Below are 14,075 nucleotides of genomic sequence, written 5' to 3'. Positions count from 1 at the left end.
TATTAAATCCTGTTCAAGAGTTTTTATTGAGCTTTAATCTCCAGCCCTTCCTTCCAGGAGGAAGGTGGATAGGACTGCAAATTTCAATCCCCTGTCACTAGGTCTTCCTGGTGTACAGTCCTGTCCTGAGGCTATGTAGGGATTCCACCTCATTAGCATAATCTCAGAAGTGTTTGAAAGGGTTTGTTATGAATAACAAAAGAGGGGCACCTGGGTGCCTCAGTCAGTTAAGCGGCTGCCTTCCGCTCAGGTCCTGATCCCAGAGTCCTGGGATCTAGCCCTGCAACCGGCTCCAGCCCCGCATCCGGATCCCTGCTCATTGGAGAGCCTGCTTCTCCCTCTCCCTCTGCCTGCCTTTGGCTCAGGTCACGATCCCAGGGTCCAGGAATCAAGCCCCACATTAGCTCCCTGCTCAGCGCGGAATCTGCTTCTCCCTCTCTTCCCTGCTCATGCTCTCTCTCGCTATCTCTGTCACTCTGTCTCTAATAAATAAACAAAATCTTAAAAAAAAAAAAAAGATATTCCTATCACTTAGAAAATTACAAGGATTTTTGGAGCTCTGTGCAAGGAACTGGATGAAGACCAAGTATATTTCTCATAATACCATATTTTTCTCTTTTCATCTTTTTCCATTCCATTTCTATTCTTTATTATCTTTTATATGAAGCACTTTGATACTTTTGTCTTCAAAGTCACAAAACAACAACAAAAAACATCTCTTACATCTACATGTGAGAGCAAATGAATTAGTAACCTGAAGGGATGAAAAGAGAAAATGAAAAAACTTTAGAAATAAAGGATGAGGGGCACCTGGGTGGCTCAGTGGGTTAAGCGGCTGCCTTCGGCTCAGGTCATGATCCCAGGGTCCTGGGATCGAGCCCCACATCGGGCTCCCTGCTCAGCGGGGAGCCTGCTTCTCCCTCTCCCTCTGTCTGCCACTCTGCCTACTTGAGCTCTCTATTTCTCTGTCAAATAAATAAAAATCTTTTAAAAAAATAAAAAAGAAATAAAGGATGAAAAGTATATTATGCTCAGCTAAAGGAACTGCAAAGAGTGTGAGTGAAGAATCATAGAATCACCCTTTTTTTTTTTAAAGATTCATTTATTTGAGAGAGAGAGAGAGAGGAAGAGCAAGGGGAGGTAGAGAGGGCGAGAAGAATCGCTAAGCAGACTCTCTGTGGGGCAGCAGAGCCTGAGAACATGACCTGAGCCAAAATCAAGAGACGGAAACGTAACCAACTAAGCTACCCAGGCACCCCTCAGAATCACATCTTATGGCAAAGAATTCCACCACAGTAACAGAAAAAAGAGAAAGGGGTCAAGTAAATAAGGATTCATTCTTTAAAAAAAAAAAGGATTCATTCTCTGGCAATTCCCTAAAAAGCAAGTCCTTTAGGTTAATAAAGAAGAACTTAGAATAGATATAGAAACTAAAGAATAAAAAAACATCTCACGAAGCATCAAACATTCCAAAGATGTATTTTACAGAATTTTGGTTCCTGGAACAATCACCTGCACTGCACTGCTCTCTTGACAAGAACCATCCCTCATATTATGATTGACCATGCAGACTTCTGAAAGTCTACATGAAATGTTTAAGTCCATCCTTCTATGTCATACCATAATATGCAAATTTAACATCCAAACATTAATTACTGAACATTTCCCTGTAACAGGGTTTCCTTTGCATAGCACAAGATAAAATTTATGAAAAATTATTTTAGCACCACTGACCCAGCTGCATTCCTACAGCCTAATGGAAAAATGAGTCTAATTTTATAGGCAACACTGCCACTATTTATCTGGGCCTTCAATGACTCATTCCTGGATTATTACAACAGCCTATCAATTACATTCTCTGCCTGAAGTCTCTCCCTTTCCCCAACCCCCAATTCTTTCAGCACAAAACCAAAGCAACATTCCTATAAAATATTACTTTGAACATGTTAGCCCCTTGTCAAAATGCCAAAGTTTCCACTAGAAGATAAATTCCTAACTCTTTAGTCAGCATTCAATTAACTAGAAGCAGCCTTTATTTTTAGTCTTTAATTATTCATATTCAGAAAGCCTCTATTCAATGTCCTCCAAATGCTTTCCCATTTCTCTGCTTTTGTTCAACTCATCTGAAAGACACTACTAATCTAGTCAAGTTATCACCATCCCACAAAATAATATTTTAGCCTTTAATACTGGAATTTTCCACATACTTAATTATTTCTCTAACATTTAGCACACCTATTGTTTAAATTATCAAGTCCCTTCTTGCTATCCCAGATTATCATGGGCTATCCTACTGTATGCGAGCATATCAACCTATGAAGAAAGACAGCAATGAACAAAAGGAGATTTAATATCAATCATCAAACCAGCTGAGTGGGGTGTTTGCCCTTATTAGTAAGGATTTTAGAGAATTCATTAGTTCAAAGCAATTTTTAAAACCCTTAATGTCAGGAAGGTCTCCCTGACTTCTAACTTTGTTACGTCTATAGCCCATTTAATCTTCTTTTGTGCTCAAAAGAACTGGTGGTCACTTCTTACAACTCATTAAAAGCCATCTAATTAAAAATATAAGAATTTCTATACTGGGAGACATCATGCATAAACAGCATACCCTAAGAGTCTGCCTGTGACATTAACGGCTAATTAGAATGATACTCCATAAAGTAAGCCAATAAAGGTTAGAGCTGGAATACAAAACATACCTAGCTTCCCTGACCATTATTAACCTATCATAGACTACCACTTGTGGATTTAATTATAGACTTGCTGAACTTGTCACAATCTTTCACATAATCAACCTATCAAAAGTATATTCTGTATTGAAGAAGGCTGGGTTTCCAAGTACCATCTTTCTAAATTTCCTTTTTCAAAGTTCAAGAGGTCCTTAAGGGGCACCTGGATGGCTCAGTCAGTTAAGTGCCAGCCTTTGGCTCAGGTCATGATCTCAAGAGTCCTGGGATCAAGCCCAGAGTTGGGCTCCCTGCTTAGGAAGGAGTCTGCTTCTCCCTCTCCCTCTGCCTCTGCCCCTCCCTCCTGCTCATGCTCTCTCTCTCTCTCAAATAAATAAATCTTAAAAACAAAAAAAAGAGGCCTCCTTAAACAGATGTCTGAAGAGATCTCCAAGTTATCTATAAATACAGGCACTTAACAGTGATTGTCTCCTTTTCTCTCCCAAATCCCTCTCTTCTCTTTCCTGTTTGAACTTTCACAATTAAGCATGTATCTTTTTTTAAATCAATAAAGCTATTAACAAAAAACAAAAGTACCCTTCTAACTTCAGTATACAGAAATCTAATTAAACAAACCTGGGACTCAACCAGTTCATACCTTTCAGTCTTTCCAGACTAAAGAACCATTAACTTTTTAGGTTACTCTCATTTAAATTAGTCTCTCTTAACCTTTAGCAACTAAACAACTGTATTTTAAGTACAGAATAATTTTTTCTCTTTTCTAGCAATGCTCTTCTGAATGATTTACTCTAGAGGTAAATCCAACAACTGTCTTTACTATTTTTAGTTGTTTGCTCAAAAACTAAAATCTTGAAGCAGAAAATAACTTACTAGTATTTTCAACAATCTAGGTAAATATTAAAGTAAGTTTTACTAAGGCAACGTCTACTATAAAAACTGTCCCTGCCAATTAATAGTGTAAGCAAGAATTCATGGAGAATACTATTAACATGATAGAACTAATATCCCAATGTTAGAAGCTTCTTTTGCATACAGTTGCTAAGATAATTAAAAAAATCCTCCTAAGTAACCATACTAAAACAATCTATAGGTCCTAATACTTTCTTAGCTTAGGTCAACAATAGTATTTAGATGTAACACAATTACAAAAATATTCAACAATACAAAATATCAGATTATTCAGATAGTTGCCATAATTTGTCAGATTCTACTACATTACACAGTTTACAGAGTAAAAAGCAGAGACTTCAGAATCAAGAGATGTAGGTTCTAGTCCCACCTCAATTATTAACTAGCCATGGCTTTAGAAAGAAGAAACTGAACCCATAACCCCTAACTTCTTTTTCAGCTATAACATCTTCTTGTTCTGAAAAGCGGAAAAAAAAAAAAAATCCTCTTTACAAAACCTAATGCCTAATGAAAAGGGGCAATTTTGAAAGTTTAAAAAAAAAAAAAAAAAGTACTACTGGGGCACCTGGGTGGCTCAGTCGTTGGGCGTCTGCCTTCAGCTCAGGTCATGATCCCAGGGTCCTGGGATTGAGCCCCGCATCGGGCTCCCTGCTCAGCGGGAAGCCTGCTTCTCCCTCTCCCACTCCCCCTGCTTGTGTTCCCTCTCTCGCTGTGTCTCTCTCTGTCAAATAAATAAATAAAATCTTTAAAAAAAAAAAAAAAGTACTACTAATAATCACACCTAGACAAATATAAGCCACCAAAAGGTCTGATCACCCATTTTAATAGCTATGATGATGCCCAAATACTGCTTCTCATTTCTATATCCCAAGAGGCTTGTTTTCTTAAGTTTGTAACTTGTTTTTATTTTTTTATTTTTGGAGTTTGTTTTATTTTTAAATTATACAAACTATAGGCATTTAGAAACTTTGGATTCTTTTCAGCTGATGTCATATAGAAAATTCTACAAATATTTCAGAAAGCAATCTTATTCTCATTCTGGTCTTAGATAAAATAGGTAATGAACACAAACAAATTCCTTTTCCAGTTTAACATTTAAGATGTATATATGTTGAACCAAATTTAGAACTTTACCTAATGCCCATAAAGAGGAAAAAACCAGTAACAGTACACTCATTAACAGAGTTCTGAATATTTTACTATGTAGGGTAATAATAATAAAAAAAAAAAAATCCTTGTATTTCAAGGCAACTGTCAAAATACAAAAATATAAAAAATGGTTGGGACCTAAGTAGAAAACAACAGACTGATACAATTTCTAAATACTCAGAAAATTCATGTTGATTATTCCTGAGTTATAAAGCTGATAAACCTCAGATGATTCCACAATTAATTACAGCTATAAAAGAAAAACACAAGGCAAATTTTTATATTTCCCAACTATTAATGGCTATTCATAAACATAATTCTAAGGTAATTTTCCGCCCTGACATAAGCACAGTTCCCTCCTACCTTCCATTCCAAATTATAATTTGGTTGGAAACACACAACAATTTACAAGCACACTCACCACTAGAGCTTTCACAGAAACTTTGTGAAGCATGGGCAGAGGCCTTCTCCAGCTCCTGGGCTTCTACACCGGAGCCCAGCTGCTTTGTGTTAGCTATTTTTGAGTCTTTTGTTAATGAGTTATCAGTTTTCTCTTGAGGTTCAGCCTGCTGCATCTCCAGGTCAGGTCTCAGAGCATCATCTGCTCTCTCTAAAGTCAAGGGAGGTTGTGGAGAGTGTCCTTCTACAGGTTCCTTTTCTGCAGTCACTGATTTCAGATCTCCTTCATATTCTGCACTCTTTCCTTCCTGGGCATCAGTTCTATTCTCAGCACATGGTTCTATTTCTGGAGCATCATCCTCCCACGACTGGGAATCTGAGCATTTCTCCACTCCCTCTGAAGGTTCAGAAGAAACATCAACTCTGGGAGATGGTTCCTTCACATCTACAATGACAACACTTGAATCCTCTGAAGTAGCTTCTTCCCACGCTTCCTGATCCTTATGTTCCAATTCTTGGTCAAGTACTGGAATCTTTTGGGGGGAATCAATACTAATCACACTGGTTTCAACTTCCATAGCTTCCTGGCATTCTTGTTTTGGGATTTCTTTTGGAAGACACAACCCCTGGGACTGAGTTTCAGTCAGAGAAAGGTGCAATGGGACACTCTCCATATTTTCTTCTTTGGGCTCCTCTCCTTGACTCTCACAAGGAGTCTCAGGGATTTCTTCAACCTCAGACCCTGAAGACCCCTCCTCTGGATGATGTTCTTTAATTTCCATAGCTTCCTCCTGATCTAACACACTAGAGAGTGCCTCAGATCGAGTAGCTGGAGAAGGAACTGCCTGACTCCCTGAATCACAAGTGAGATCAATACAAACATCTTCTGCTACAGTCTCTTCTCTGCCTTTGCAGCCAGAGGCTAAAATACTAATGTCGTCTCTGGTTTCTGTGTCATCCCCCTTCGTCTTATCATTCTGATTTAGTTCTACTTGGCCATCTTGTGCTGGATTCATCAGGATATTATCATTTTCAGCAGCAACAAGTTTAGAATTGAGAACTGGAGACATGGGTTCAGTGTCCTCAATCTGGGTGTTTTCTCCATCGTCATCAACCCTGTGAGAACTCAAGCTCTCCATCTTTGGGGACTGACTATACTCACTTGTAGAAAGCATCAACTTACAAGAATCCCCTGTCAAAGACAGCCCAAGATCCTCAGTGGTATTCTTTGATTCAATTTCTGAAGTTTTAGAACACTCAACGGTCAAAGATGAACTATGCAAATCTCTACCTTTCTTCCCATCATTTGATCGTTCTTCCAAACTTGGAGATGGAATGAAAATGTCCTAAGGAGGAACAAAAAGAAATAAATCATTTGTTCATAATATTTCTTTTATATCTAATCCCTGAATTTATCTAAAATTTCTCAATCAATTGTTCAAGAATTATAGAACTCTAGGGCCATATCTCAGAAATACAAAGCTCATAAATCACCAGTCTTTTCAACAACACAAGTCATTCTGTTTAATCCTTTTCCTGTGAACCACTAATCTAGAATCAGAATATAAACAAAAACAATGTTAACTTATCCTTCTAAGGGTAGGAAGACACTTAAATTTAACTGTATATCACCAAGCTACTAAAATCATGTCATATGTTTGGTGGGCCTTCAATTACATAGTAATCATTTGAACAAATGCTTACACAGCCCACTTCAGTTCTCACAGTGTGGGAATATACACTTACTTTACTTCCTACTATTTCAAAATATGCTAGCATTCATAAAATAGATGTTAATCCAAAGCTCACAATATCATCGGTCAACAGACACCACTACACACCAACAAAGACGGCTGAGGTTAAAAAGACTACATCCTGTTGGTGAGATGTGGAACAACTGCAACTCTCATACACTGCTGGCAGAAATTCCACTTGTAAGTATTTACCCAAGAAAAATAAAATCCTATGTCCACACTAGGATGTCTATGCAAATGTTTATAGCAGTACTATTCATAAAAGTTCAAAGCTGGAAGCAACTCAAGTGTTTGTCAACTGGTGCATAAACAAATTGTGGATATCTCTATTATGGAATACTACTCAACAATGTAAAGGAATAAGATGTTAATACATGTAATAGGAATGAACCTCAAAAATACACTAAGCTAAAGAACTAGAACACAGAAGACCATATACACTTTATGATTCCAACTATATGAAATTCTAAAAAAAAAAACAAAACTATAGTGACAGAAGGCAGGAGAGTAGTTGCCTAAAGTTAAAGAGGAGACTGGGGGCGGGGGGAGGAATCAACTGCAAAGGATTATGAAGAAACTTCTTAGGATGAGGAAACTGTTCTACACTTTGATGGTGGTGGTTATACATTTGTACACAACTACCAAAATTCATCAAACTATCCACTTAAAATGGCATTTTATTTTAAATAATACCATAATATTAAAAAGAAAATAAGCCGAAGCTTAGACATGTTTTTATGTAAGAACTTACATTTAGTGTGTTATTTTGCCTGACATAAATGCTATATAACTCTAACATAGCTGGCAAGGCATTAATTGCCTATGATTTTTAAGGGAAAGAGAAAATCAAAACAGGTTGCCAAACATTCTGTATATTCCATAACCGCTTATATTTCAAAGTGTGGGGTCACTGTTTACCCTCTCAGATGATAAAAAGTCATAAATTTGAGACTCTCAGGTATGACTGAGTAAAAACTGGTTCAACATTTCTAAGTGGCACTAGGACAATAAACAGCAGCCTTGAAACTTCATATACTCCTTCGCCCAATAATTCTATTTCTGGGAAATGATTTGATAGAACTGGGACTTAAGCTACAATACTATTCAGTGCAAATTTATTATTTAGAATAGGAAACAATATAAAACACCTTAAATGTCTAAGAGGAGATTGATTTAAAGATTTTTTTTTTTTTTTGTAAGTAATCTCTACACCCAATGTGAGGCTCAAACTCAAAACCTGGAGACCAAGAATCACATGCTCTTCTGACTGAGCCACCCAGGCACCCCAAGAAAGAGATTCATTTAAAAATTATGATACAAAGTATTCCATCATGTGAGTGTTAGCTACATAAAATTACTGATGAGGGGCACCTGGATGGCTCAGTCGTTAGCATCTGCCTTCGGCTCAGGTCATGAGCCCAGGGTCCTGGGATCGAGCCCCACATCGGGCTCCCTGCTCAGCGGGGAACTTCCTTCTCCCTCTCCCGCTCCCCCTGCTTGTGTTCCCTCTCTAACTGTCTCTCTCTCTCCCTGTCAAATAAATAAATAAAATCTTTTTAAAAATTACTTTTATGAATATTAAAAGAGGAAAACATTCAGGCTATGCACCAAATAGAAAGTTTCTATTTCAGTGAAGAAAAAAAAAGTATGTGAATACGTAGTTTACTATAGTCTTTTTATACGTTTATATGATTTTAATGTATTCTTAAATTAATAAACATATACATAAAAAGGTTAAAAGTAGTTATTTCTGACATAGGATAATTGATGATCTTTTTTTTTTAAAGATTTTATTTATTTGAGAGAGCATGCACAAGCAGGGGGAGCAGCAGGCAAAGGGAGAGGGAGAAGCAGACTCCCCACTGAGCAGGGAGCCCGACGCGGGACTAGATCCCAGGACCCTGAGATCATGACCTGAGCCGAAGGCAGACACGTCACCAACTGAGCCACCCAGGTGCTCCAGGATAACTGATGATCTTACTTTCATTTATCTATATATTAGACATCCTCTAAAGAAATATGTAATTTTTTCTTACTGCAGAAAGTCATTTTACAAAGGCTTATATATAAGACACTGCTAATAAACTACAAATATCTTTTAAGTAAAATTCACATAACAGAAAATTAACCACTTCAGAGTGAACACTTACTTACAATGGAGTGCAGCTACCACCACCTCTATCTAGTTCAAAAAATTTTCATCACCCCAAAAGGAAACCATATATCCATTAAGCAGTTGCCCCCCTTATCATGAATACCTTATAAGCATTATCAGAGTAAATACTGGTGTGATTTTATTTTTTACAGGATTTTTATTCAATATATGTATAACTTCAGTCAGGGGCTAACCAGCCTGTCAACACTGTATTTCCTAAAGACTGCCTGGATCTAGTCTCTGAGTGTCTGGCCCATAATAATCCACGGTGCTGAGTCTCCCTGGAGGCCTGGTCAGAATAAGTGAGCTAAGTGAACAGAAATTCCCCAAGGCTCTGGATAAAGAGTGATGGAGAACTGTAAGGACTACGCTCAATATGAGTCCATCTTTGGGGCGCCTGAGTGGCTCAGTCGTTAAGTGTCTGCCTTCGGCTCGGGTCGTGATCTCAGGGTCCTGGGATCGAACCCTACATCGGGCTCCCTGCTCCGCGGGAAGCCTGCTTCTCTCTCTCCCACTCCCCCTGCTCGTGTTCCCTCTCTCCTGGTGTCTCTGTCAAATAAATAAATAAAAAAAAATCTTAAAAAAAAAAAAATGAGTCCATCTTTAAGTCTAGATTCAGTACAGACCTAAATCCATAGTACCCAACCAGTCAAAAACTGGTCTCATAATATAGAGAGCTTAAGAGCTATTCATACAGTCATCTGTAATCTGATTTGTCATCCCCCGAATTAACATGTATATCAAAAATGAAAAAAGTGTCAAGTATCAAACTATATTTTACTAATCCTCTCTCGATGTCTTACATCCTAGTGAAGGGTCAGAGGCTATGCAATTAACAAATATATTAAGAAAGAAAAAAATACACAAAATTACCTTTATCCCAATTATCTTTTGATCAGTATTTATCTCATAAATATTTAGATCTTACAACATCAAAATTAGGTTGACTTGGACTCCAGGAATCAAGGTACAGAAGAAATAACAGATGTGCAAAAGTTAGCCATTAAGAATAAAATGTAAGAAGTTTGATAAGGACAAAAAATTAAAATAGTAGATTTAACACACACATTTACCTTAACTCTTCCAAAACCCCACTGAGCAACAGTAAATTTTTTTTAAAACATGAATTTTCAAGAAAAAGAACAGAAGAAATATAACTGCAACAAAATTTTGGAAGAGTGATCATCTATTTCACAGACTAGTGAAAGCTGAATTCTAATCCAGCAGTGGAGAAAGCCAAGAAGCAACCCAAATTACACCACAGAACCACCATGCCCAAAAAAAGATTCAGGACTTGGCAGCAGCACCAGGTGACTCTGGAAGTGGTGGTGAGGGTGGAGCTAAAAACAGGAGGACTGATTGGAAAGCTATTTAAGAAGCAGTTCAGGGGCGCCTGGCTGGCTTAGGTGGAAGAGTATGTGATTCTTGATCTCTGGGGTAGTGAGTTCAAGCCCCAAGATGGGTACAGAGATTACTAAAAAAAGAATAAAATAAAATAAACTTTAATAAAAAAAAAAAAAAAAAAGGAAGAAGAAGAAGAAGCAGTTCAACTCTCAGATCCTCGCTCCCTGACCCTCCTCTGCCCCGGAATTAAATAGAGCATCCATGAAGAGAAAGAGGCACAGTTATCAGAATGTACCATACTGAAAACAGAGGGATTAAGTGAAAATTTACATACTAAATGGAACCTGCACATGCCTCCCAACACCCCCAGCCCTCTTCCATCAATAGACTTCTAGAACAATGGCAGACAGGAGACAGGAGATTAGACGTTTTTCTGGAGAACCTGACCATGCTGAAACAAATCAAGATACTGATACTAGAGGATGACCAAAATTGCCCAGTAGATCACATTACAGTGAATCCCAGAAGTAAGTATCAACCACCAGTTAGTTCAGAACTTCTAATCAGTGTTCTGGTATTGTACTCTTAAAGCAATCAAGGATTATCAGACACTTGAGGAAACCCTTCAATTTCAAAGTCAAACATCAAAACTAACTAATATCTATTTGAAGAAATAGCGACTATTGCAGGGAAGAGAAAATTTCTCAAAAAAACTATTAATAATATCCTGAAACAGGTAAGATAATATACCCATAAAACAAGACAACATGCTATTTCTTTTTTATGAAAAGAAAGAACATCAGAGAAAAAATAGTTTCTAAATTAAAAATCCAGAAATAGAAATTAATAACTCAGAAAAGTCAAAAGAAGATTGAACCCAGCAACTGCATTCCTAGGCATACACAAGAGAAATAAAAACATATGTCCACACAAAATCATGTCCATGAATGTACACAGTAGAATGATTCACAATAAGCAAAAATGGGAAACAACCCAAATGTCCATCAACTGATGAATGAATAAAATGTACTATATAGATAGAATGTAGTAGTACTATTCAGAATAAAAAGGAATGGAAGAAAAAAAAGGGAATGGAGTTCCGATACATGCCACAACATGAAAAAACTGTGAAAACATGCTAATTTAAAGAAACCAACCACAAAAGACTACATGTTGTATAATTCCACTTATGAAATGTCCAGAACAGGCAAATCTATAGAGACATAGAATAAATTAGTGGTTAGTTAGGGCTGGGGACGGGGGAAATAGGAGTGACTGCTAATGGGCATGGGGTCTTTTGGAGGGAAGGGGAGAGATGAAAATGTTCTAAAATTAGACTGTGGCAACACAATTCTGTGAATATACTAAAAGCTATTGGATTATACACTTTAAAAAATGGCGAGAGGCGCCTGGGTGGCTCAGTCAGTTAAGCATTTGACTTCAGCTCAGGTCTTTATGGGTCCTGGGACCAAGCTCTGCATCAGGCTCCCTGCTCAGCGGGGAGTCTGCTTCTGCTTCTCCCTCTGCCCCTCCTGATTTATAATCTTTTTTTTTTAATTTTTTAATTAAAATTAAAGCTCTTTTGCTGTCAAATAAATAAAATCTTAAAAAAAAAATTTTTAAAGAGAGAAATGTAAAGTAGGAGACAAAATAAGAAAACTACAGGACAATTCTAGGAGTTTCAACATCCCAAAAATGGGTATTTTAGTAAAGGAAAATTTTAAAAATGAAGGGGAAGAAATTAAACAAATCTCCCTGAACCAAAGGGACCTGAATTTCTAGATTAAGAGGGTTTAACAACTGCCCTAAATACAATGAAAATAAACCTGTGCCATGCATTTGGCAATTTCAGAACACTAGCGACAAAGAGTAAATCCTACAAGATTTCAGTAAGGAGGAAAACAGCTTACATATTAAAGATCAAAATCAGACTGGCTGCACACTTCTCAATAGCAACACTGCAAATTTGAAAACAGTGGAAAAATGCCTTCAAAAATTAAAAGGAGTTATTTCCAACCTAGAATTCTATACTTCTACAAACTATGAGTCAACAATGAGAGTAGAAGGGCACCTGGGTGGCTCAGTCAGTTAAGCGTCTGACTTCAGCTCAGGTCGTGATCAGGGTCCTGGGATTGAGCCCTGCATCAGGCTCCCCACTCAGCGCGGAGTCTGCTTGTGTGCTCTCTCTCAAATAAATAAATAAAATCTTTAAAAAAAAGAATGAGAATAGAGAGTATGCTACTAAAGAGTATGTCCTCCACTAAAATGAGTAAACCAAAGCAAGACATGGAGCTCAAAAAGAATCCAACGCGAAGACAGTAAGGACAACCTCCTAGGACTGGGGTGAAAAGGAGGTGAATAATGCACGAGGCACAGAAGAAAACAGTAAAGATTAGAAATCAGGAGGGGTGCCTGAGTGGCTTAGTCGGTTAAGTGTCTGCCTCCAGCTCAGGTCATGATCTCAGGGTCCTGGGATCAAGCCCCACATCGGGCTCCCTGCTTGGCGGGGAGTCTGCTTCTCTCTCTCCCTCTGTGCTCCCTTTCTCTCTCTCTCTCTCTCTTAAATAAATAAAATCTAAAAAAAAAAAATTTTTTAAAGAAATTATAAATCAGGAGTCTTGAAAAGAGATTTCTCCAGAGATGAAGTTTGAGGCCCCCAAACATCTTGAAAAGAGATTTTGGCAATTGGTGGAGAGCCTAAGGTTGATGAAGTGAGAAATTTGTAGAAAACTAAACAAATGAAAAAGACTATATATATTATCAATTCCAAAGAAAATAAGAAATTATGCAAACATGAAAAATAATATTCCACAGATTCTGCTTTGAATAGTGTTTATAATAACAGCATTCATAATAATGTAAATTCGATAAGGATTTAAACAAAATGATATAAGTACACTGGAAAGATGGGGAAATAGCGAAAAAAAATTTTCAGGGGGCCAGGCAGGGGCAGAGGGAGAGGGAGAGAATCTTAAGCTGGATGTGGAGCCTGACACTCCTAACCCTGGGCTCCTAACCCTGAGATCTCATAACCCTGAGATCATGACCTGAGTCAAAATCAAGTCAGACACTTAACCAACTGAGCCACCCAGGCACCCCTAAAAACTTTTTTAAAGAATGCATGAGGGACATCTGGGTGGCTCAGACAGTTAAGCATCTGCCTTTGGCTCAGGTTGTGATCCCAGGGATCTTGTCATCCTGGGATGGAGTCCCACATCAGGCTCCCTGCTCAGCGGGAAGCCTGCTTCTCCCTCTCCCTCTGCCTGCCGCTCCCCCTGCTTGTGCTCGCGCACTCTCTCTCTCTGACAAATAAAAGCTTTAAAAAAAATAAAAAATAGAAATAATGTATAAAAATAAAATCATGATATACAGAGTTATGGAGATAAATAACACAAGAAAAAGCTTAAGGAACTGAAAGTGGTTGTCTCTGGGTAGGGGTGAGGAGAGATCTTGTTTTAACCATCTGACTTCTTTTTTGGCTTTTATAAGTGCTTATTAAGTAAAAACAAAGCCTTGGGTGCCTGGGTGGCTCAGGTCATGATCCCAGGGTCCTGGGATCGAGCCCCACATCGGGCTCCCTGCTCGGCAGGAGGCCTGCTTCTCCCTCTCCCACTCCCCCTGCTTATGTTCCCTCTCTCACTGTGTCTCTGTCAAATAAATAAATAAAATCTTAAA

General features: G+C 38.1%; 1 protein-coding gene across 5 annotated transcripts in view; it reads right to left on the bottom strand.

The window, feature by feature from the left end:
- Positions 1-14,075, bottom strand: part of TP53BP1 (tumor protein p53 binding protein 1) — a 94,771-nt gene that overhangs the window by 35,863 nt on the left and 44,833 nt on the right. For all 5 annotated transcript variants that reach the window (XR_004925826.2, XM_036120003.2, XM_036120005.2 and 2 more), the window contains one exon: positions 5,170-6,493. Coding sequence is in view for 4 of the 5 variants with exons in the window: in XM_036120003.2 (XP_035975896.1) it covers positions 5,170-6,493 (1,324 nt within the window). In the remaining variant the exon portion in view is untranslated. The remainder of the gene's footprint in view (positions 1-5,169; positions 6,494-14,075) is intronic.

The sequence above is a fragment of the Halichoerus grypus genome, chromosome 8, assembly GCF_964656455.1.
Source record: "Halichoerus grypus chromosome 8, mHalGry1.hap1.1, whole genome shotgun sequence".
Classification (NCBI taxonomy): Eukaryota; Metazoa; Chordata; class Mammalia; order Carnivora; family Phocidae; genus Halichoerus; species Halichoerus grypus.
Note: the sequence above shows the minus strand (reverse complement) of the source record. Positions and strands in the feature narration are given on the sequence as shown.